The 21238-nt window shown below is 39.7% G+C and overlaps 2 protein-coding genes across 2 annotated transcripts; both read left to right on the top strand.

Moving 5' to 3' along the window:
- The first annotated feature begins 4707 nt into the window (after positions 1-4707).
- Positions 4708-10856, top strand: LOC122669244 (probable beta-D-xylosidase 2). The gene is made up of 5 exons (XM_043865965.1): positions 4708-5112; positions 6731-7018; positions 8062-8231; positions 8440-9302; positions 10247-10856. The coding sequence occupies exons 1-5, from the start codon at positions 4708-4710 to the stop codon at positions 10849-10851; spliced, it is 2331 nt and encodes a 776-aa protein (XP_043721900.1). The 3' UTR covers positions 10852-10856.
- A 4488-nt stretch (positions 10857-15344) lies between these two features.
- On the top strand, positions 15345-18235 carry LOC122669107. Its single transcript, XM_043865783.1, has 6 exons — positions 15345-15633; positions 16864-16926; positions 17144-17191; positions 17669-17731; positions 17916-17978; positions 18197-18235. The coding sequence occupies exons 1-6, from the start codon at positions 15583-15585 to the stop codon at positions 18203-18205; spliced, it is 297 nt and encodes a 98-aa protein (XP_043721718.1). The 5' UTR covers positions 15345-15582; the 3' UTR covers positions 18206-18235.
- The last annotated feature ends 3003 nt before the right edge of the window (positions 18236-21238 follow it).

The following is a 21238-nucleotide window of genomic DNA, read 5'->3' as shown; positions in this document are numbered from 1 at the left end:
AATATTTTATGATGCTGCACATATAGCTGTAACTACCTGTATTACACTTTTTGTATTTATTATCATTTATTGATTTAAGAAAAAGGCTCTCTAAACCTAAGATGTAGACTGTGCTTTCTTATAATGAAATATTATATTATTTTTTTAAGAGAAAAATAATGGTTTAAAAAAATCATGCGAAATGGTATAGAAATACATTGTTTGCTCAAGAACCCTCGCTCATTAATTTATCATGTGTAGGCAGCAAAAAACTAAACATGATAAAACCACCCCAATGGGTAGCTCAGTTGGTAAAGACCACATCTCATAATGGTCATGAATTTAAATCTCCTTGAGGTCGTATATATCCTCAAAAAAATAAAATAAAATAAAAAATAAAAATAAAACCCATGGCTCAGGGGACTCATGTACTGTTTATAGGGCCCATTAGAAAGATACTAACCACCAAGCCAAAAAAATGGGAAATAAGTAGAGAAGGGAAGAAAAGGTGTAACCATGCAAGGAAGATGAGGAAGGGGATTAAGTGAAGGTATCAAGAGAAGGAGGAAAAGACAAATGCTAAAGTAAGGTGAGGGTATGGAGTCCTATGGACTATAGAATATGGACACCTTCCCAAGAAAACCTATTCTGTCTTTTACAGTTTATTTATAACAAAAACATATGCAAGGGAGTGTGGTAGGAGCTAGGTTCTTTTCTTCTTAAGAGGTAGATATAATGTTAGCACTTTCACCACTTTTTGTTTTACACTCCTTTCCTTACCCAATTTTCATTGGCCACACACTTTTTGGTGGGGTTTGAATACCATAGTCTCTTGAGTGTGGGACACTCCTTTCCCTCTTTAAAAAGAAGAAAAACTGATGGTTCAGTTTAATATCCCAACTTTTTTATTTTTGTCTTAATTAGAAAAGCTGTTGTTGCTTGGGGTGTCATGGAGTCCATTATTAGGAAGAAATTAAGTTAGATCCAAGATGAACTATAATAATTGTGATTTTTTTTCCTATCAATAAAGCTAACTGTACTGTGGACAGATCTAAGCTGGTTTTGTTAGTTTTTTGGCCAGTTCCTCAAATAAATAAATATATATATATATATTTTAATGGGTTCTTGAGATTGGCCAAAACTGATTCAACCAATTAGGTTGACCCAATCTCTTATAACCCTAGAAGGAACTGAACCACAAATGGTTACTACATCTTGATCAATTTATCTACATAATTGATAAGCTTGGTGAAGATATATTTATGATCTATTCCAAAATAGGTTATTGGATTTGACATTAATCAGAATTGAAGTTGATCGTCTTCAGAATTAAACAATCGATTTTGATACATTCTTATCTCACCATGGATGTAGGCATCTTGTCGAACAACCTACATATATCCTTATGTAATGAATATTTGATTGTTCTTTCTTTTGTTACGTTTTGTTCTTTTGTATCATAAATAAGTTTCGATTTCTACATCCCATCCATTTTCATTTTTATTTTTCATTTATTTTAGAAGGTGGGTGGGGGTTGGGATGTTTTAATTAATACACAATCAAAGTAAACTATGATTCCTCCATGATGGATAGTCGAATTGTATAGTAAGAATCAATTTCTGAAAACTGAAAAGTGAGTTATTTTTGTAATGAGATAGATAGATTACAAAAATTAATTAATGGCATAAGGTTTAATTAAGGGTAGAGTTAGGGTTCTTCTCCCTCGGGACTACAAATTAAGTGGAGAATAAAGATATGACAAAGCACATACATATATAACATGCGCAATGGTTACAGACTATGAAACTAACATGATCCTTTAAATAAAACGTGAGCATGTCTTGTCTTAATTGGTCTGTTGTTAAATTGCAAGTGTCAGAGGAGTTTTAGAAATAAAGTGAAATATTATTGTCACAAGGGTTTCTTAATTTTTTAATATCACAAGACATCTATTTCGTGATGATTTTTTTTTTCCAAAATTTTTTTGCATGTCAAAACAAATTTCGAGGTGGAATTTTAGACGCTGATCTTGGGTTTAGAACATGCCAAACGGCAGGGTGTCTGTCACCTATGGATTGAGTGCGAATCTATTGCTGTGTCGATTCTCGTTGGTAAAGGAATTTTCCCCTGATTCATTTGTCAAAGATGGTTTTCTCTTCAGGCTTTCTTCAATTCCATCTAACGGAAGATCACTTATTATTTCAAGGAAACTAACTCAGTAGCTGATTTCTAGGCAAAATATATCTGCGGCAAAATTGTGTGATTTCCTATATGATGGTGGACTTCCCTCCTACTATACGGGATGATATGATTGCTGATACTCATCAAAGACAAAGATATCGATTTTCTTAATTTTCTCTTGTTTGTTTGCTAGTTTCCTCCTTCTCGCTGATGGCAATGTCATAGGTGGGAGGAGGTTTTCTGAGCTCTTTTATATCAGTTTCTGCCTTTTCTGGCTTTGCCTTTGTTTTTTCCTTTGTTCTCATTTTCTTCTATTAATTCAATTGGTCTTTTTTGTAGAAAAAAAAATCAATTTTGTTACGTGGATAGATAATATTTTCATTCCGACCATTGGATTGAGAGGAAATTGTCTAGATTGCAACGTGTAAACTTCAAAATCGTCTAGGTTGCCATGTCTTGTCTTGGTCTATTATTAAATTACAAAAGTCAGGAGGAGCTGTAGCTAATTCTTTAAATTAAAATTAATGAAAATAAGGTGAAATATTATTGTCAGAAGGATTTGATATCTTTCCCAATATCACAAGACATCTATTTTGTTATGTGGATGGATAATATTTCCATTCCGATCAGAAGATTGTCTAGATTGCCATGTGTTAAACTTCAAAATCTGTGTATGTCCATTCATGTGTACCAATACTTTACTTATTACTGTGCACTCTAGAGAAAACTAACAAATGGTTCGGATAAGAAAATTCATGAAAATGATTGTCTAAAATCTATCTTGTGACTTTCAGAACATCATAAAATCATGTGACATCGAATAACTAGCCAATAAATCATCACATCTAACTTATAGGATTATGGTCAATTGACGAATTTTTGCTACTACTTGAGCTCGCACCTAAATAAATGGAATCTCTAAGGGTATTTTGAAAAAAAATACAAAACCCTACGAGTGTATTTGTGAAACCAAGGGAAAGCGAATTATTTCACTTCTTTGGCTGCAAATCCAATAGCAAGAAAATTCCCGCAACCCGAATAGTAGCAAAAAAATTTCTACGATTGGTTGTTGTCACAATGCATGCATTTCAATTTTGTTTTGACTTCAGATCTGCGTGCACAAGATCACAAGAATGAAAAATGGATGGAGCCATATTTTTGATTCATCACTAAAACATGAATAACTCAAAAAATTGAATCCATTACTTATAATTGGCTAATATATTCTTCCTTTTATTTTACATTTATTATTAACAATAATCCTTATGAGGGCAATTAGTACATTTTGAAGGGTTTTCTAAAGCAGACAAGTGCTCTGCTAGTAGTTTTAATATGTAGAATATTATTAAGAACTACATATGAGAGAGCATGATTTTACTGCATAGTATCGCAAAGGGTATCGGTAACCTACAAAATCGATACGATATCAATAAAGCATCGGTCAAAATCGATTGTATTGAACAAAATTACCCCTAATCTCCTTTAAAATAAGTTTTTGATCATTTTACCCCTTATCCATATCGTGCTATCGATACGGTATCAATACGGTATTGATATTGATGACTAGCAAAACCGTTACATATCAAGCCGGGCGATACGATACCGATTCTTAGAACCATGAGAGAGAGAGAGAGAGAGAATCCGTGATCACTCATCACAAGTCAAGGAGATAAGGGTTCCAAAGATGTAATTTATATTGATTGACTTCTTGGGTTTGTGAGTTGTATGCCCTGGTCATAGAGATGTCTCTTTTAAGGGAAGTCGGTTCTTTAAATATTATTCCCTTGAATCTGATCTACCTACCCTACAAACAGAAAGACATTTTTACTAACTTAAAGGATGACATCCGTCTTAATTTGTCTTCGTCACTTCACCCGTGGAGAGAGAGAGAGAGAGAGAGAGAGAGAGAGAGAGAGAGAGAGTGTCTCTGGAAATGTTACCCCCGTGAATGGTGAAAAAGTGAGTCAGTGAAGAAGAATCTTCTCTGAGTGCGACGGGTCTCTTCCTTCTTTCTCTCATGGGCTGTTAACCATGTGTGCCCCCACATATCATCCCAAGGGTAACATTGTAAATTGAATACAAAATGTGACCTCTTCCTTCGCCGCCCATCCTCATCCATTTTTTCCTTTTTTTCCTAAATTCGTAAGCGTAAAGTCGCAAAATCGTCCACTATCCGTCCACGCCCGTGTTATACTCTCGGCTTAGGTCGCTCGCTCGCTCGCTCTCTCTCTCTCTCACACACGACACCCTCATCTTTCTTTTCTCTCTCTGTGCAACGTCCATGCATCTTTAACAGTTTTTCTTTCTTTCTTCTCTGTCTCCCTGCAACGTCGACCATGTCCCCTTAACAGTTAGAAAGAACGACGTGGAGATCCAATCACCAAATCATATCTCTTTACATCATCCATCTCTACCATTCAAACCCCCCCCCCCCGGCCCCCACCCCGGCCCCCCACTCTCTCTATATATATATATTCACATCTTCCGCAGCAACAAACACACACAAACCCAACCCAACCCAACCCAACCCAACTTTCTTATCCAAAAATGAGTTCCATCTCTCTTATCTTCTCTGTGTTTCTTCTCTTTCTTATTCTCTCGGTTTCTTCACGCACAGGAGAAGCACGTCCTTCCTTCGCCTGTGATCCACAAAATACAAACACCAAGACCCTACCTTTCTGTAAGGCGTCTCTACCGATACCAAACAGGGTGAGAGACCTCATCGGACGGCTGACATTGCAGGAGAAGATCCGTCTCCTCGTTAATAACGCGGCCCCAGTGCCGAGACTTGGTATCAGTGGTTACGAGTGGTGGTCGGAAGCTCTTCACGGGGTCTCCAACACAGGTCCCGGTGTTAAATTTGGTGGTAAATTCCCTGGCGCCACTAGTTTCCCACAAGTCATCACCACCGCTGCCTCCTTCAATTCTTCCTTATGGGAACTAATCGGACGGGTGAGATTTCCCTTTCTTTCTTTCTCCATTTCCATATTAAGTATAAAACATTTCCTGTTTCCGTGTTTCCCTTCTATTCCATTGATAATTCCATACTACCCCTCTTGTCCCCCATGGATTACTAATTATGGATAATAGGGTAGTTTGGTAAATTATATTAAAAGAGTAGCTTCTTTTTATTTTATTTTTTTTGTCTTGTATGTTTATATATTTTGAGTTTTGTTTAATCCAAAACTTTAAGGCATTAAGTGGAGAGAGATCCTTAACTATGTGAAGATACTAAGAAACTGAAAAAACCGATACAGGATTATGGCTCTACAAATCCATATATCAAAAAGCTTGCTTAGTATCTTCGATGCTCCAAGTGATTAATAGCAATGAAAGTAGCTATTCATAATGGATGACTTGATTCGAGTATAAATCAACTCCCTAGACGTGAAGGTTTCAAATACAGTTTTGTGATGGTACATGTCCTTTTGCATCTATAAATACTTCTCCTTATGATGTCATTAAAAATATTTAATGGGAGCATTTGTAGAAAAAAAAAAAAGACTTCAGCTGTGACTAATACACTACAATGCAAAATATAGAATTTTTTTTAAATGAAAACATATTATTTTGATTAATTTGATACAATACGATTGATACGTGTCAGTATCAATATCGATGTTGACAAGACCGATATCGTATTCTCAATGGAAAACCGGAAATGGAACGAGCTTTGAAAAGGTGAAGTAACGTGAAAGTGTGAAAACCGTTTTTTCAAAAAAGTGTACAAAGCTTTTTGGAGGGGGGGCTTGGGAGTGCGATCTTCATGAGATTCTGAGCTTTCGGTTGGTCTATGTAGTGTCGGATCTATTTCTGAAATCTTCTAAAATATGGGTTGCTGGCCCCTCGGCTAAAAGTTGTCCCGGGTCCATGGAGCACTTTATTATTAGTATTTACTGTATTTATTAGGTGCCTAACTAAATAATTGTTTTCTCTCATATAACCCTTTTGGATTTTGACAACAGACGTGTCAGTCCCTTCGCCGCTGCATAATGAAGCTCTCAGTTTGTGCGTGGTGCAGTGGTCATGTACGAACCCAAGGGAAGATTTAGTCAGCCTAAAGTCGGATATCCCTCCTGTCTCCAAAAAAATGAAAAAACCCTACAAATCTGTCTTTTTTTTGGAAAACTACTCTTGTATCCATGTTTTACAATAAGCTACAAAATTAAGAATGGGTTAAAGGCTGGGCATGCCGGGGTTGTGCTCAACCTCAGCTTGTCTCTCTCCCCATCTTCTATGGAAATGACTCTCTTGTCTTTCCCATTCCACCCTAGATTCAAATCCTCTATTGTCGAGTTGCCTGGTAGGATCGTGCTGTCAAGATACACTGAGGTATATAATGATCACCTTACCCCCACTCGGGCAAGGCACTCGATCATCTTCTACAAAAATGACCCTCTCTGACAATAAAACAATTCACTTTTTGACTGGACACTTCCAATCTATATCCATATCATATTATTCTTAAATATGATGTCAACAGATATCGACCAATATGATACGATACCTTATTTTATTGTGTTGCCCATTACTTATGGGTCAAGAGGGATGTGTCTGTGGGTGAGTGTAGGTGGTGTCCGATGAAGCAAGGGCCATGTACAATGGAGGATCGGCGGGTCTCACATACTGGAGCCCAAACGTGAACATATTCAGGGACCCTAGGTGGGGCCGGGGCCAGGAGACTCCTGGTGAAGATCCTGTTTTAGCCTCCAGGTATGCTGCTAGCTACGTCAGAGGACTCCAACAGCCCCACGGTAGAGACGGTAACAGGTTAAAGGTCGCAGCGTGCTGCAAGCACTACACAGCCTACGACATGGACAACTGGAATGGTGTCGATCGTTTCCATTTCAATGCAAAGGTAAATTACTGACACAGTCTTAATATCTTTAATTAAAATTTTAAGCACTTCAAAGTTTTAATTATGGGAAAAAGTACCTTGAAAAGGGCAGTGTGATCTTATGTTCAAACATCGAGAGGTGTGAAATGACTGACCCACTCTCATAAAAGTTGAAAATCTTATCCTTGTTGATACTTTTGCATATGTTTCCATTGGCCTTGCATTGACGCAATGTACGTCAATGAGAGTATCCACAAAGCATTGATTTGAATAGGGTTCAATTTCATTTGGGGTTGAGCATTCTTTTTGCACGTCGTGTCTGGACACAGGAACCACACGATCGAGGAGAAAGTTGGCCGCAACCAGGGTGAAAGAGTGTATCTCTTCATCCCAGGTTTAGGTTTTGGAATAGTGAATGACATCATTAATTCCCTCTCCTTAAGGATCTGAAGTGTAAGCAATCCTTTCTCAGTCCGATCAGATGAACAAACTCCATGAATTAAGAGACTCTCTCTTGATCTTGGGTGGACGAAAGAAAACTGAGTCCAACCTAAAATAAATGGGAAAAAGAATGTTGTCCGATCGCGTATAGCCTGCCCTTGTACGTCCCTTCATTGATCCCCATGTTGGTGCAGATTCATGGGAGTAAGTAGCGTTCTTTGAGTGCAGGAAATGTTCATGTACGTGAATGACTTACAGCCGTTCAGATTGAATCCACTCTGTGGAAATGTTCCATTTAAACGGTTTTGAGTCATTCACGTACGTGAACATCATTCACCCCCCTCACGTTCTTCTTTTGATTTAAAAATAATTAAAGGAAAGAGAACGTTACCGGGTCATATGTGCGGCACATGGCCCTTGCACCCACCCAGATATAGGGCTATGCAAAATGACCGTCATGTCCCCAGGGATTTTCGCCTTTTCATGGGAGGGGGGGACAACGGTCATTTCGCGCGGCCTATATCTGGGCATTGGTGTCGCGCACTGCATGTGACCAGGTAACATTTTTCTCCAAATAATCATTTTGGAAGTTAAAATAATTGACTACACTGAATTGTGCGCAGGTTAGCAAGCAAGATTTGGAGGATACATTTGATGTGCCATTCAGGGCATGTGTGGTGGATGGGAATGTGGCGAGTGTGATGTGCTCTTACAATCAGGTTAACGGAAAACCTACCTGCGCCGACCCCAACCTCCTCCGCAACACCATACGTGGTGAATGGCGCCTTAACGGGTTTGTCGTTCTCTTACCTCCTCCTTTCTTATTTAATCCTCTCTCTCTGGAAAGGTTGGGCCAATAACCAAACGAGGCCCAATTCCAAGGTAAAAGTATGGGTCCGAATTGACCCGGACAAAGCAAGCCCAGAGAGGCTAGAACCAACAATTTCAAAAAAGGGTATCAAGGAAGCCCTGTGTCATTTAATTTCTTTTCATGATTGCAGGTACATCGTTTCAGACTGTGATTCTGTTGGGGTTTTTTACGATACCCAACACTACACTGCAACACCTGAAGATGCAGCTGCGATCGCCATTAAATCAGGCCTAGATTTGGACTGTGGACCTTTCCTTGCAGTCCACACAGAGCAAGCCGTGAAGACAGGGAAGCTGAGCGAGTTGGATGTGAACGGTGCCTTGATTAACACCCTAACCGTTCAGATGAGATTGGGCATGTATGATGGAGAGCCATCGGCACAGCCATTTGGGCATTTGGGCCCACGGGCAGTATGTACCCCGGCCCATCAACAGCTTGCCCTCGAGGCCGCCCGACAAGGCATTGTCCTATTGAAGAACCGTGGGACATCCTTGCCTCTCTCACGTCTTCGCCACCGTACGATCGCCGTGATCGGGCCCAACTCTGACGTCACGGTCACCATGATAGGGAACTATGCGGGTGTACCATGTGGGTACACAACTCCGCTGCAGGGGATCGGGAGATACGCTAAGACCAACCATCAACCGGGATGTAGCGACGTCGCATGCAGCGGCGGCCAGCTATTCGGTGCGGCAGTGAACGCTGCTCGTCAAGCGGATGCGACGGTGCTTTTGATGGGTCTGGATCAATCCATCGAGGCTGAGTTCAAGGATCGGGTTGGGCTACTCTTACCGGGACGCCAGCAAGAGCTCGTTTCCATGGTGGCCAGGGCTTCCAAGGGTCCCACTATACTGGTATTGATGAGCGGTGGGCCCATCGATGTTTCATTTGCTCAGAATGATCCACGTATCTCTGCTATTCTCTGGGTTGGGTACCCTGGCCAAGCGGGAGGGACAGCCATTGCTGATGTGGTTTTCGGAACAACTAATCCAGGTAGGTTTCTATCAATTAATGGGTTAAGTCTTATAATTTCAAACCCTGCATTTCAGGTAGATTTCGCATTCCCCGAAGATAAAAATAGAAAACAGTGTGAAATCGACCTAGAATGCATACCAAACACAACCCTGATAACAATAGAGAGAAAGGGATTTTTGTTCGTAAACATTTTATATCTTGCCACAAGCTTCCTATTCCTACCCATTGATAGAGGTGTCAATTGATTGGTTTGGTCTGGTTTAAGTTGGATTGAATCGGTTTTAGGTATGTATTGGCTGAGTCAAATCAAAGCCGAACCATTAAGGTAAAGCTCAGTTTTGATTTTTCTTAATTGATTCTTATCGGTCTGTTATCAGTTTTAATTTGGTTCGGTTTCGATTTTCTATATGGGTTTCTCAAGTTTGGTTCGATTTTGATTTTGGCTAGTCCTATCGATTTTCATTCATACCGGTTTCTAAAAACCCAAACCAAAGCCGAAACATATAGTTTATGTTTGGTATGCATCCTCGGAATAGATTCCAGGTCTAAAACACATTTTATAACCCAATTCTTCTTTATTTTCTCTCATCAGAATACGTTCTAGACCTAGAATCTATTCCCAAAATAAATACCAAACATAGCCTAAGATTTCTATTCGGATTACTTTCTATCGGACCAAAACATTTGGGCTGAAATTAGACATTTAGACACCCCTATTACCAGTTTGGATCCTCTACTGCTGCTCCTGCCCATGCAGCCGGTGCACAGCCTCACACAGGCAAGGTGTGGACCCCACCCGGGCAGGGTGCTCAGGCATTGGGTATGATGATCATTGTACCCCAGCCTGTGTGAGGCTGCACACCGACCGCACGGGCAGGCAGCAGCAGAGGATCCCGATCCCCCATATTACTACCCGATACTACCCGATATAGATAACTGATGTGGTGCATATAAATCTTCAGGAGGAAAGCTACCCATGACGTGGTATCCGCAAGACTACGTGGCCAAGCTGCCCATGACGACCATGGCCATGCGGTCCAACCCGGCCACCGGTTACCCAGGGAGGACCTACAGGTTCTATAAGGGCCCTGTTGTATACCCCTTTGGGCATGGACTGAGTTACACCCATTTCGTACACACCATTGCCGCCGATGCTCCAAAAGTAGTCTCAGTTCCTCTCGGCGGTGGACATTCTGGCCGGAACACCACTTTCTCAGGGAACTCAGTAAGGATTAAACACGCTAAATGCAATAGGCTCTCAGTTGGGTTACAAGTCGAGGTAAAGAACACTGGCTCCATGGATGGAACTCACACTCTACTTGTTTACTCGGAGTCGCCGGCCGGAAACTGGGCACCTCACAAACAGTTGGTGGCATTTGAGAAGGTGCAAGTTCCGGCGGGTTCTAAACAGCGAGTTGGGATCAACATACATGTCTGCAAGTATCTCAGTGTTGTGGACAAGAATGGAATTAGAAGAATTCCCATGGGTAAACATAACCTTCATATTGGTAATGTTAAGCATCCCTTCTCTCTCCAAGCTTTGCCTCTTGGGGAGATCAAATCATAGTACACCAAAAATGGAAGAAAGAGGAGCATGCCCTGCCCATCTCCCTTTGCCTATAATGGCAGTTGTGTCTCATCTTCCTTCTACCCCCTCTCCTCTCCTTGGTGAGGGGTGCAAATTGGCATTGATTTAAACCCCAATTTGAGAAAGATCTTTAATGAATAAATGTATGTGTGTATGAAGAGAGAGAGAGAGAGAGAGAGAGAAAAAGTCACATTTAAGAAGATTAAGGAGAGAATAATTTGACATTTGGAAGAAAAGAATAAGTCAAATTAAAAGAAAATGGGTTGTTAAGTTTTTTTTTTTTTTTTTTTTTTTTTGGGGGGGGGGGGTGTGGGTTGGGGAGGGGGTTGTGTTGCTCAAATATAGAAGTGCAAGTCCTGTATTTCATACTAGTTGTTAGGATTGGTAATGTATTGTGCTCTTCAAAAGTGGGAGCTGTTTGATTCTTCAAGACTTCAAATGTGTAATGGATTTTATTAGAAAAGAAAAGTACAAAGTTTGAAGACTCGTTGCTTGTGTGATTAATTAACTTTATTTTCTTTTACAACATTTTTATTTATCTCTCTAATCTTCTAAGTGAAGAGAATTGGTCATCTATTCTTGTTTCATAATCAGCTTGAGCGTTGGTCAATCAAACTTCAAATCAATAAATAAGGACGCACTTAGTGCATGAGGCTTCCGTCAGGGTTTGGAGAAGGTCATAATTTAGGCAGCCTTACTCCCGTTTTAGGGAGAAACTATTTCAAAAGACTTCAACCCATGATCACTTGATCACAATAGAATAACCTTACCATTACACCAAGGTCCACCCTCAACCTTCAAAATCAATAACGATAAAAATACCAATGCTATCATCACTTGGTCATTCGGAACTTTTTTATTTTTTTGGAATTGGAGATGTCCTGTCTTTGGCCGACTAATTCCTCCAATGCTCATACATGGCCCCGCAACACACATGAATCGAAAGATTTGATTATCCAAAACATTGGATTTCTGCAAAGTTCTTTGGACAAGTCGCATCGTCCATATCGACCTCGTGGAGCTTTCTTCGCTTGAGTTTTGAAAGATTTTTTCTTTTGACTTTATTCCAAAAGGTTTTTTTTTTAAGATTTTGAATATTTGAAATGAAAGCATGTGGATAAGGTCAACTTAATAACACTTATAAGCTATTTGTTTAGTTTCAATATCTCTTTCCCCTTTTAAAATTTTGCATAAATTGATAGTTAATATTCAATTTGACAATGGCCTATAAGCTATTTGAAAAAGGTTTTCTTCACCACGAGGTGAAAGATCACATTGATACCCCATCAATGGTCATAAAAATCCGCTTTGTATTTACTAATGATCAAACATATCTCCCATTGTGCGTGATTCCCTATGGATGCCAATCAAAGGCCTCGATCAATAGATACTTTATTGATTGTGGCTGAAGGAAAACTTAATCTTTAGCTATTTGTTTAGTTTTCAACTATTTCCATCTCTTTTTCTTTTTTATCTTAATCAATTAATATGTAGCAAGGTCCTCCCCACATCCCCCAAATTCTCTCAAATCTTGGGCATTGAAATATAATCCAACAGGCTCTGTTTTAGTACAAGTTTTTCTTTGGAGAAAGTTTTTTGTGGCATAGGATGGAGAGAATGTACCTCGTGATGTGATCTTATGATTGGACTTGAGTAGGTGAGTTTCATCATAACTCTTGTTCCTATTGTACGAAGTTGAAAATATCCTTCCCCAATCCAATTCAAAAGTCAATCAAAGTGATGCCATGACTTATTAACATTCAACGGTCCCGTTAGCAACAGAATGTAAATATGGTGGAGGAAACGTACCTCCATTTTGCCCTAATATACCTCCTCTAAACATCACTGTCCAATGTTCTATTCTTGTCCAATGTACTTTGCTTGCTCCAATGTCCCTTTTATATCTCCGGCAGTCACCAACAAGGAGCAAGGGTTCACATTCACAGGGTTGCTCTCTGGCTTCTCCTTAACGTCCTCCCAATTATACACAAGATCGATGAAGTTATGTATATACTTTTGTAAAACTAGAATGCTCCCATTTAAAATTACGTCAATCCATTGATATATGGTATGCTACAAGTGAATATTTGTGACATTTCCAATCATTGCGAAAGATGTCAAGCCTTCATGGGATCAACAACATTGCCAAAGCACATGACCGTATATCTGCAGTTAGAAGAGTAGGTGAACGTACTCATGAAAGTAATGATCTTTACATGGAAATGAAAAAATCCAGAATGATTAATGAACAAATATTGCAGTTGGTGAACCTATAATAGATTCTCTATGAAAATGATCAAGGCAAAGAGAATCACATTAGGATTAGAGTATTTAAAAGGATTTGGATTAGAGTATTTAAAAGGATTTAGTTTTCTTTCATCCATAGTGTAGAGATTCTCTCATCACCAATGGTGATATAACACTTTGAATTGTGGGTGTATCATTAACTCCCACCCCCTAATGTTCATGGTTTGAAATCCCTTTCTTCATGTAATAAAGGGTTGGATGGGATGGATGAAGAAATTCTCTCTTCACCATCGGTGTATAGAAACGGGTCGTATCTGAAATTATCATCCCCCCAACAAACAAAGCCCAACCAACAATAATATGTTTATGGGAGAATATTTTTTGTGGGGGAGTTTGCGTTCTATGCCCAGACACAGGGGGAACGAAATATGTCACCCTACCCTCATGAAAGACGGTAATGATTACCCTTATGATACCACCGTGCGTGTTCCCATTGGCTCTTGCATGTGCACAAGGTTCCCGATCTCCCACAGAGAACTCTTACCCTATGTTTATATAACTCTCATTGAATTAAGGGTAGGTATTAGATAAATAAGATTAGATTTAGTCCAAAATAGACAGTTAAGATTCCAGCTATCATTGGAGTCGAAAGTCCTTCAAATATTTTTTTTTTTTAATGAAAAAAAGTCCTCCAATTTGATATGTGAGTTCAAAACATGTTTCGCATGATCAACATGTACTGACAAATCCCAGAAGTCAGGGTTGGCGGTCGTGTTAAATACTTCATTTGCCTTGCTCTCTCTCTCTCTCTCTCTCTCTTTCACTTGTTTGGGTGTTGTGTGTGAACCCAAAAGATCCTGTCAATTCAGGCAGCATGTAGCTGTGTGCAGCGCCTGTGATGAGGTGGGCGCATTGATCGCCTTACCTTTGCTCGGACAAGATGTTGGGCAGGGGGTAAGGCGATAAATGTGCACCGCATCATCTCAGGTGCTGCACATATAGTACTGCTGCCCTGATTGACAGGAGCCAAGTCCGTGTGTGAACCATCTTATGAGATCTTGAAGATAGAAATATAGATAGAGAATGGTAGGATGTCAAAGTTCGGTGTAAACCTGTGGGATCAATCGGTTCAGATTAGACCAAATCGAATTGAATTCTCATCGGTTTGTTTTGGGTTGGGTTTTTATGAAACTACTAAAACTAAAATTGAAACCAAATCGGACTGATCAAATGCACTGGCCGAAACTGCAAATCGGACCAAACCCGATAAAAGAAACTAAGACCAGGCCAAAACTGAATACTTCGAAAAACAAAAAATCAGGATTCTCATATTAATGGCCTTATGTATACATGTAAACCCAAAACCCGACCAGACTGGATCGGTAGTAGATCGATTAGAAATTGATAACACAAAAAAAAAAAAATAAAAAAAAAAATAATAATAATAACAATAATAAAAGATAAGAAACTGGACCAATGGAACTGAATTAGACAGGAAGCAGCATGGTTCGTGATCTCGGTATCAATTGGATCGGATCGGATCGGATCGATCGATACGGATTGAGATCGCCCAAAATCGGGCAAATATGACAGTTTTGTCCCTGTTTTTTTATAAATAAAAAAAACTAAATTTTTTACATTTTTATCTCTGTCCGTACAAGTGGATCGGATTCATATCGGGATCGGTCTCGGCCGATACCAATCCGATCCGGCCAAAAGCAGCCGATTCGATCCGATACCTCAAACCATGGGAAGCGGACTTCCTTTAATGGTTTGGTTTGGTTTGGTTTGGGGTTGATCCAGTAACAAACCGAAATCATTTCAACCATGTCGAAACCAGACCAAACCAAACCAAACCGACGGATTGGACACGCTTTAGAGAATGGGATTATAACATGCATGCCTCATCTTCTTGCGGATCTTGCCTCTTGGTGTGGTGAGAGTGGGACCGTTGGGATGTTGGAGAAGTGTCGGTGACCGACAGATGACAAATCTCACGTGTGGGAACGCACATTCTCTGATTCGGCACGGCCAAACAATCCTGAGACGTTAATTTACTTCAGATTTAAACCCAAAACAAACAAACCCGATTCTTCTCTCTCTCTCTGTCGCTCTCACTTAGTTAGAGCACAACAGTACGTGATCTTTTAATCGATCTATTTCCTTAAATTTAGTTGGAGTTGGGGTTCTTTAATTGGGATCTCTCTCTCTCTCTCTCTCCCTAGATTTCTTGCACTGCAACGCTATTCCATATACTTATCCCTCCCTCTCACTCAACCTCCAATTCTCCACCTTTCCTTTTTTTTACTCTTTCTCAACCACATTAAATACTCTCCCCTCTCATCTCTTCTCTTCTCACCTCTTTTACTCCCTCATCGATCCCCCTTCTGCTGCTCCAACTTAATCCCTCTCTCCCTCTCTCAAAATAGTTGCAGGTGTTGCTCCTGCGGAGGAGGGTGAGATATGGCTGATCGCAACAGAGGCGAAGAGTATTTAGCTTCCCAGGTGGAGGAGGTAACACACACAGTCTCTCTCTCTCTCTCTCTCTCTCTCTCTCTCTCTCTGAATTACTAAGAATTAGATGAAATTGAGGTTAGAGGAGCATAGTTCTAATCTTTCATGAACATTATTAACCCTCTCTCCAGATTCATAGAAAAGGAAATGAGGGAGTGAAGAAATCACCATTTCTGTGTTTTTCTGCTGCTAAAGTATTTTAATTACAATGTAGAAAGCCCAAATGCCTGATGATAAGGCCACCTTCTAAAACCGTTGGATTGGAATGAAATGAATCTTCCATTTTTACCGTCAGACTGTGTTTTTTTATTAGGGGAGTGAGGAGGGGGCCTTCAATGATGGCTATGATTAGAGAGGCCCATGCATGGCCCATGAGTGAGTCCAAAGTAGAATAGATGAGCCCAGAGTTGTGTTTTTCTTAAATGTCAAACCTACTTATAGTTAGTTAGTTGACCTCCTCAACTGGGGTGGGCTTTCTTTGGGAGTCTGGTGGATGCTACTTACTTATCACTACTTAAAATGTGTTTAGTTGATTCACCCACCATTCATTACCAAAATCATTTCCATTAATCTCTTTCTCCCTCCCTCCCTCCCTCCATCAAAAATCATTATTTTTTCTGCATTTAGTGATATATGTGGGCCGTGGTGGGTTGTGGGCCTGATGATATTGTTATTGAGTTGGATAGAAAAAACCCGTGCATCAACAAAGTAGCTCATCAATTGGTTGCTGGGTTTTATTTCTCTTCTCTTCATTGGTCCACGTGTACCTTAAGTACCATCACAATTCTTCTTCTACATTTTTTTTTGGTAATGATTTTTTTTTTAAAGTTAAGGGAGTGAGGGAGTGAGGGAGAGAGGTATCCATCCCCGAGGGAGGGACGTAGGGACGAGGGTTTAGTACTTATGGTACCTAAAAATGTGGCTCCGTACTAAAGTATAAATTTCCGTACATCGAAGGTGGCCCCACAATCCCACTGGATATTCATATTAGGGTCTATGGAATCTGTTTGGTCCGTTCCGGTCTGGTTTTGATCTGGTTGACCCGATATTCGGATACATTAAAAAACGGGACAGTGCAAAAAAATTTGTTTTTGTTTTTGTTTTTGTTAGCCCAGTTCAGTTTTGGTTCGGTTGGTCGTCTTTTGGTTTATGTTTTTTGATGGTTTCTTTGAGGCTAACAAGAATTCTTATTGGTTTGTGATTCTATTTGTGTAAATAATTTTGACACAGGATGCAGCATTAGGAAAGAAATATGGGGGACTTGTTCCTAAAAAGAAGCCCTTGATCTCAAAGGTAAAGTCCATTAAGATTTAAGGTTGCGTTTGTTATGCATTCTTGGAATGCATTTTGAGTCGATAATGCATACCAAACGCCACCTTAAGAATCACGATTTTCCCACAGACCATATGATGATATGAGTGAAGCTTTTAACTTCCAGCTCCATTTTTATGTGTATCAAATATAATAAAAGCTTTTTTAATATTTGGTGATGGGTGTTTCTTCTATTTAGGATCATGAGCGTGCATTCTTTGATTCGGCAGATTGGGCTTTAGGGAAGGTAAATGAAGATGAGTTTAAAACTTGTTCAATTAAGAAAGCGTGAGAGATTGTATTTGGTATGCACTTTTGGAATCACGGTTCAAAGTAAAGGGAATTGTATCAGCCCATACCTGAGGGATACAGTAATCGATCGGTACTGAGGGCAAAATGGTCCAAAAAAATGTGAGGGCAAAACCATCTGATACAGCCCCCATACCAGCCGATCCATATTGGTATTGGCAGAGAGCAATAGCATGTTTTAAATTCCTACTTGAAATGGATTCTGGGTTTAGAAGGCATTTTGAAGCAAGAAAATAGAGAAGAATTGGGTTTCAAATACGTTCTACACCCAAAATCTATTCCAAGAATACATACCAAAACATGCTTTGTTTGTCACATACTGGGCTGGTGTAGGTCTTAGAAAGCCCACAGAGGAGGGCCTACAATTGCTTACTTATATTGATTGTTCTTTGTTTTTAATTTCTTGTGCTTGTAGCAAGGAGCTAGTTTGGACCAAAAATCAAAAGCAGATATAGAGACTCTGCGTCCAAAGTTGCAGGTATTGTTTGAATGTTTCTCATCTATGATGATCTAAAACAACGATTGAAAATATGTTCTAGACCCAAAATCTATTATGAGAATGCATACCAAACACAACCTAATTAACAAAAATGGCAGATTACAATGATCTCATTCTTACATCTCTAATATGGGATTGTTTGATTGAACTTGGAATTCCACAGCGAACGCCTCATCAGCAGCTCCCTCCTCGAAGACCAGCCTGTACATCAGGGAGAGATGTACTTGTGAGTAATTTCGTTTTGTTAAGATTTTTAATTTATGTTGTCGTTTCATATGCATTCTAGGTCAACAATGCATTCTGCGACAATGAAAATTATAATATCAGAATCCATTATCGACTAGAATGCATACCAAATGCAGCCCTAATCTTTCTGCTCTAATCCCCTTTCGCATTTATATCGTATTATACTGTTAAACCCGGTTTTATTTCATGATGTTTCAGGCCGAATAGATGGAATTGAGGCCACAAAGCATGGAGATCACATAAATTTGATTTATCTGAAATTCCTGAATTACTAAAATACTCTGGAGGTCTAGAGAGAGAGAGAGTAATACTAATTTAGTGAGGAGCTGTGTTTCAAACATCATTTGTATACAGATTACAATTGTTGCCTATATCTGAATGGAGGTTATCAAAAAAGGCTATATCTGAATGGAATGGTCTAAAAGATAAATTTGTATTATTAATGACTAGAAGTATAATGGTCTCTGATTGGACCATTATATTCTGAAGGTAAAGAAAGGTGGGACCCAGATCCTCTCCAGTGCACGTCAAATGGCTGGGAGCACTCGAGCACGCACCCCGAGTGCCTCCAGTCGTCCGATGCACTGGAGAGGATCTCCTTCCAAAAAGGTGGGCCTCATAAAACTTTCTTGGAGACCCAGAAAAACAAATATCTGCCTTTGTATGCACTCTCGACTCTCCAATCATTATAGAATGTAAGACCCACCAGAACACAAAATTAACACGACCTACATTATTGGGCCTGGACAGTTTAGGCCCAAACTGTGAATTTTTGTAGTCATAACCTGAGCTGGAATTTGTAGTAGCTCATTCCCCAGGCCCGGCCAACACTATGGCCCATTTCCTCCGGCTTCCAACCCAAAGAAAAGGTGTTGGGCCTCTTCATCGATGACACAACAAATGAGTAGGACTTGAACCACACTGGTGATATTTGGAGGTTTCCATAATTTTGATTCAATTCCAACCAAACCCAATTTTTCCCAGTTCTGGGCTCAGATTGGGGTATCTTAATTCCCATAGAAAATCAAGTTTGAATGTGATCCAAGGAGCCTGGGTGGGTTCTGTAAACTATAATATGGTTAAATTAAGGGTGTCAATCGGTTCGGTTCAAGATACAATGTGTATGAATCGAAATTGAACTGAAACTAAATACTTAACTTCGGTTCGATTTTATTTGTTTTCATTCGGTTCATACACAATCTCAGTAAATTCGGCAAAGTTGAAATAACCTGCTGAAACAAATAAAGTTGGGAAGGAATAAGAACCTCATGAAGATGCGGTCCCACAATGTCAATCGGGTTCCTCTCAACCCTTTGTTTACACAACTCAACAAAGAAACCCATAGTAGGGTTTAGCATGAATTAAGTTCAATTTATTTGGGTTAGACTTTATTCAATTTGGTTCAATTCAAAACCTATGATTTGTAATCTAAAACCAAAATTGAACCAAACCAAACCAAACTAAACTGAATAAAATTTCAAACCGGATTTTTTGGTTCAATTTAAGATGCCCGGTTCCGAGTTCGGTTTTAATTTCTGAATTGACACCCTTATTTAGGGATGTAACGGATCGGATTCGGCTTAGATAGTGCTATATCCGCATCCGCATCCGATTAACTTTTGGACGGATTCGGATAGTGCCAAACGGATACGAACATGGATACGGATCGGATATTTTATCCGTTTACATGTAAATAAAACTTTTCAGATGGCTATAGCCTATCCGTATCCGTTTAGCTTTTGAACGGATTCAGATAGTGCCAAACGGATACGAAAACGGATTTTGACTGTTCATTTACATCCCTACCCTTACTGCTGATCCTAAAATAGGCAAAGGGTCAAAGCAGTCGCAAATCCCCCACATGAAATCTCATCCATGGGTTGGGCTTGGGCTGGCACTGAGGGTTCACAGACGACAAGAGCAAAACAAGTCTAAGAGGTAGTAACTTAAACTACATAAGGCCCTGTCTAATTCGATACTAAATGAGTAGTCAATAGAATAAATAAGGGATTAGTTATGCAAAAGATTGGTTGATGGATAAGATAAGTTAATAATTATCTAAACAAAGAATCATTCTTTAGGAGATAGATCCCTTCTTAATCTCACCCTTTGCTTCCTCCTCTATAGACATGTCTAGAGATATGGAACTTGTAACCAAGCCACTAACTAATTTAATATTCCCATTTCCCAATTAGAGAGAGAGAGAGAGAGAGAGAGAGAGAATCTTTTAATAATATTCCCAATTCATTGTCATCTCTTATCATCATCCTTAGAAGAGAAGTATAAAAAACAAGAGGGTCTCATGTTGTTTACCCATTTTAAAACTGCCCATCATGACCCTATCCCAAGTAGTACATAGGAAGTACTCCTTCAAAGTATTCCATTAGACTGCTATTTTATTTATTAAGGGAAAGTTTCTTCCCCTAGATAGCCAATAATCATAATTATGAGAGAGGTTTCCCTACGCTGACAGTGTGGGGAAAGAATATGCACATCACATGAATTTCCTGAAAAATGTATCATCCACGCAGGGCCCACATTTTTAGAATAAGTAATAAAAAATAGTAAACAATCATGTGAGAGGGAAATTGCACAATGGCACGTGGCAATCCTTTTCCCTTAAATTTAACTAGTATCTGTTTATACCCCGTTTTACATTTTCGGGCTAAGTTGATACCAGGGCTAGTTCTTTTTGGATCGTCCTTGGGTGGTCAGAGCCCTGATTGGTGTAGTTTACTTTGCCTAGATAAACTTGGGCGGTTATATAGTTCGAACCACCTTGGGCGTTGGGTAGTTTGTAATCGACTATGTATAAAAGGAAGAAGGGGTGCAAGTTTGGCCCTGTCAGCCCCGCCCTGGTCCACCCTGAACCCAAATAGGACCTGGGTTGAGAAATCTTGGCCCTAAAGGCGGGTTAGGGTTGGAGATTTTTAACCCTGAGTCAGGATCGGGTCAGGGTTGAGACCTCATGCTGAGCCTAGCCCGATCCTGGCCCGGCCCGACCTTGTTTTAAGTTATACTATAAAATATAAATTGATATAGTATATATATTATAAACTTCAAATGTCACCCGCATTTTGTTATATAATATAGGGAAGTAGTTTTCTGTCCAAGAGTGTGGCCTACACCAGTACTATCATGGGTCTATCTCTCTCCTCCACAAAACAAGGGGGCATAGGTGTCTTTTCATATGGAGATGAGAGAGATAGACTCATGGGAGTACTGCGTAGTCTACACTTT

This window comes from Telopea speciosissima, chromosome 7 (assembly GCF_018873765.1).
Source record: "Telopea speciosissima isolate NSW1024214 ecotype Mountain lineage chromosome 7, Tspe_v1, whole genome shotgun sequence".
NCBI classification, from domain to species: Eukaryota; Viridiplantae; Streptophyta; class Magnoliopsida; order Proteales; family Proteaceae; genus Telopea; species Telopea speciosissima.
This window is presented reverse-complemented; position numbering and strand designations above follow the sequence as displayed.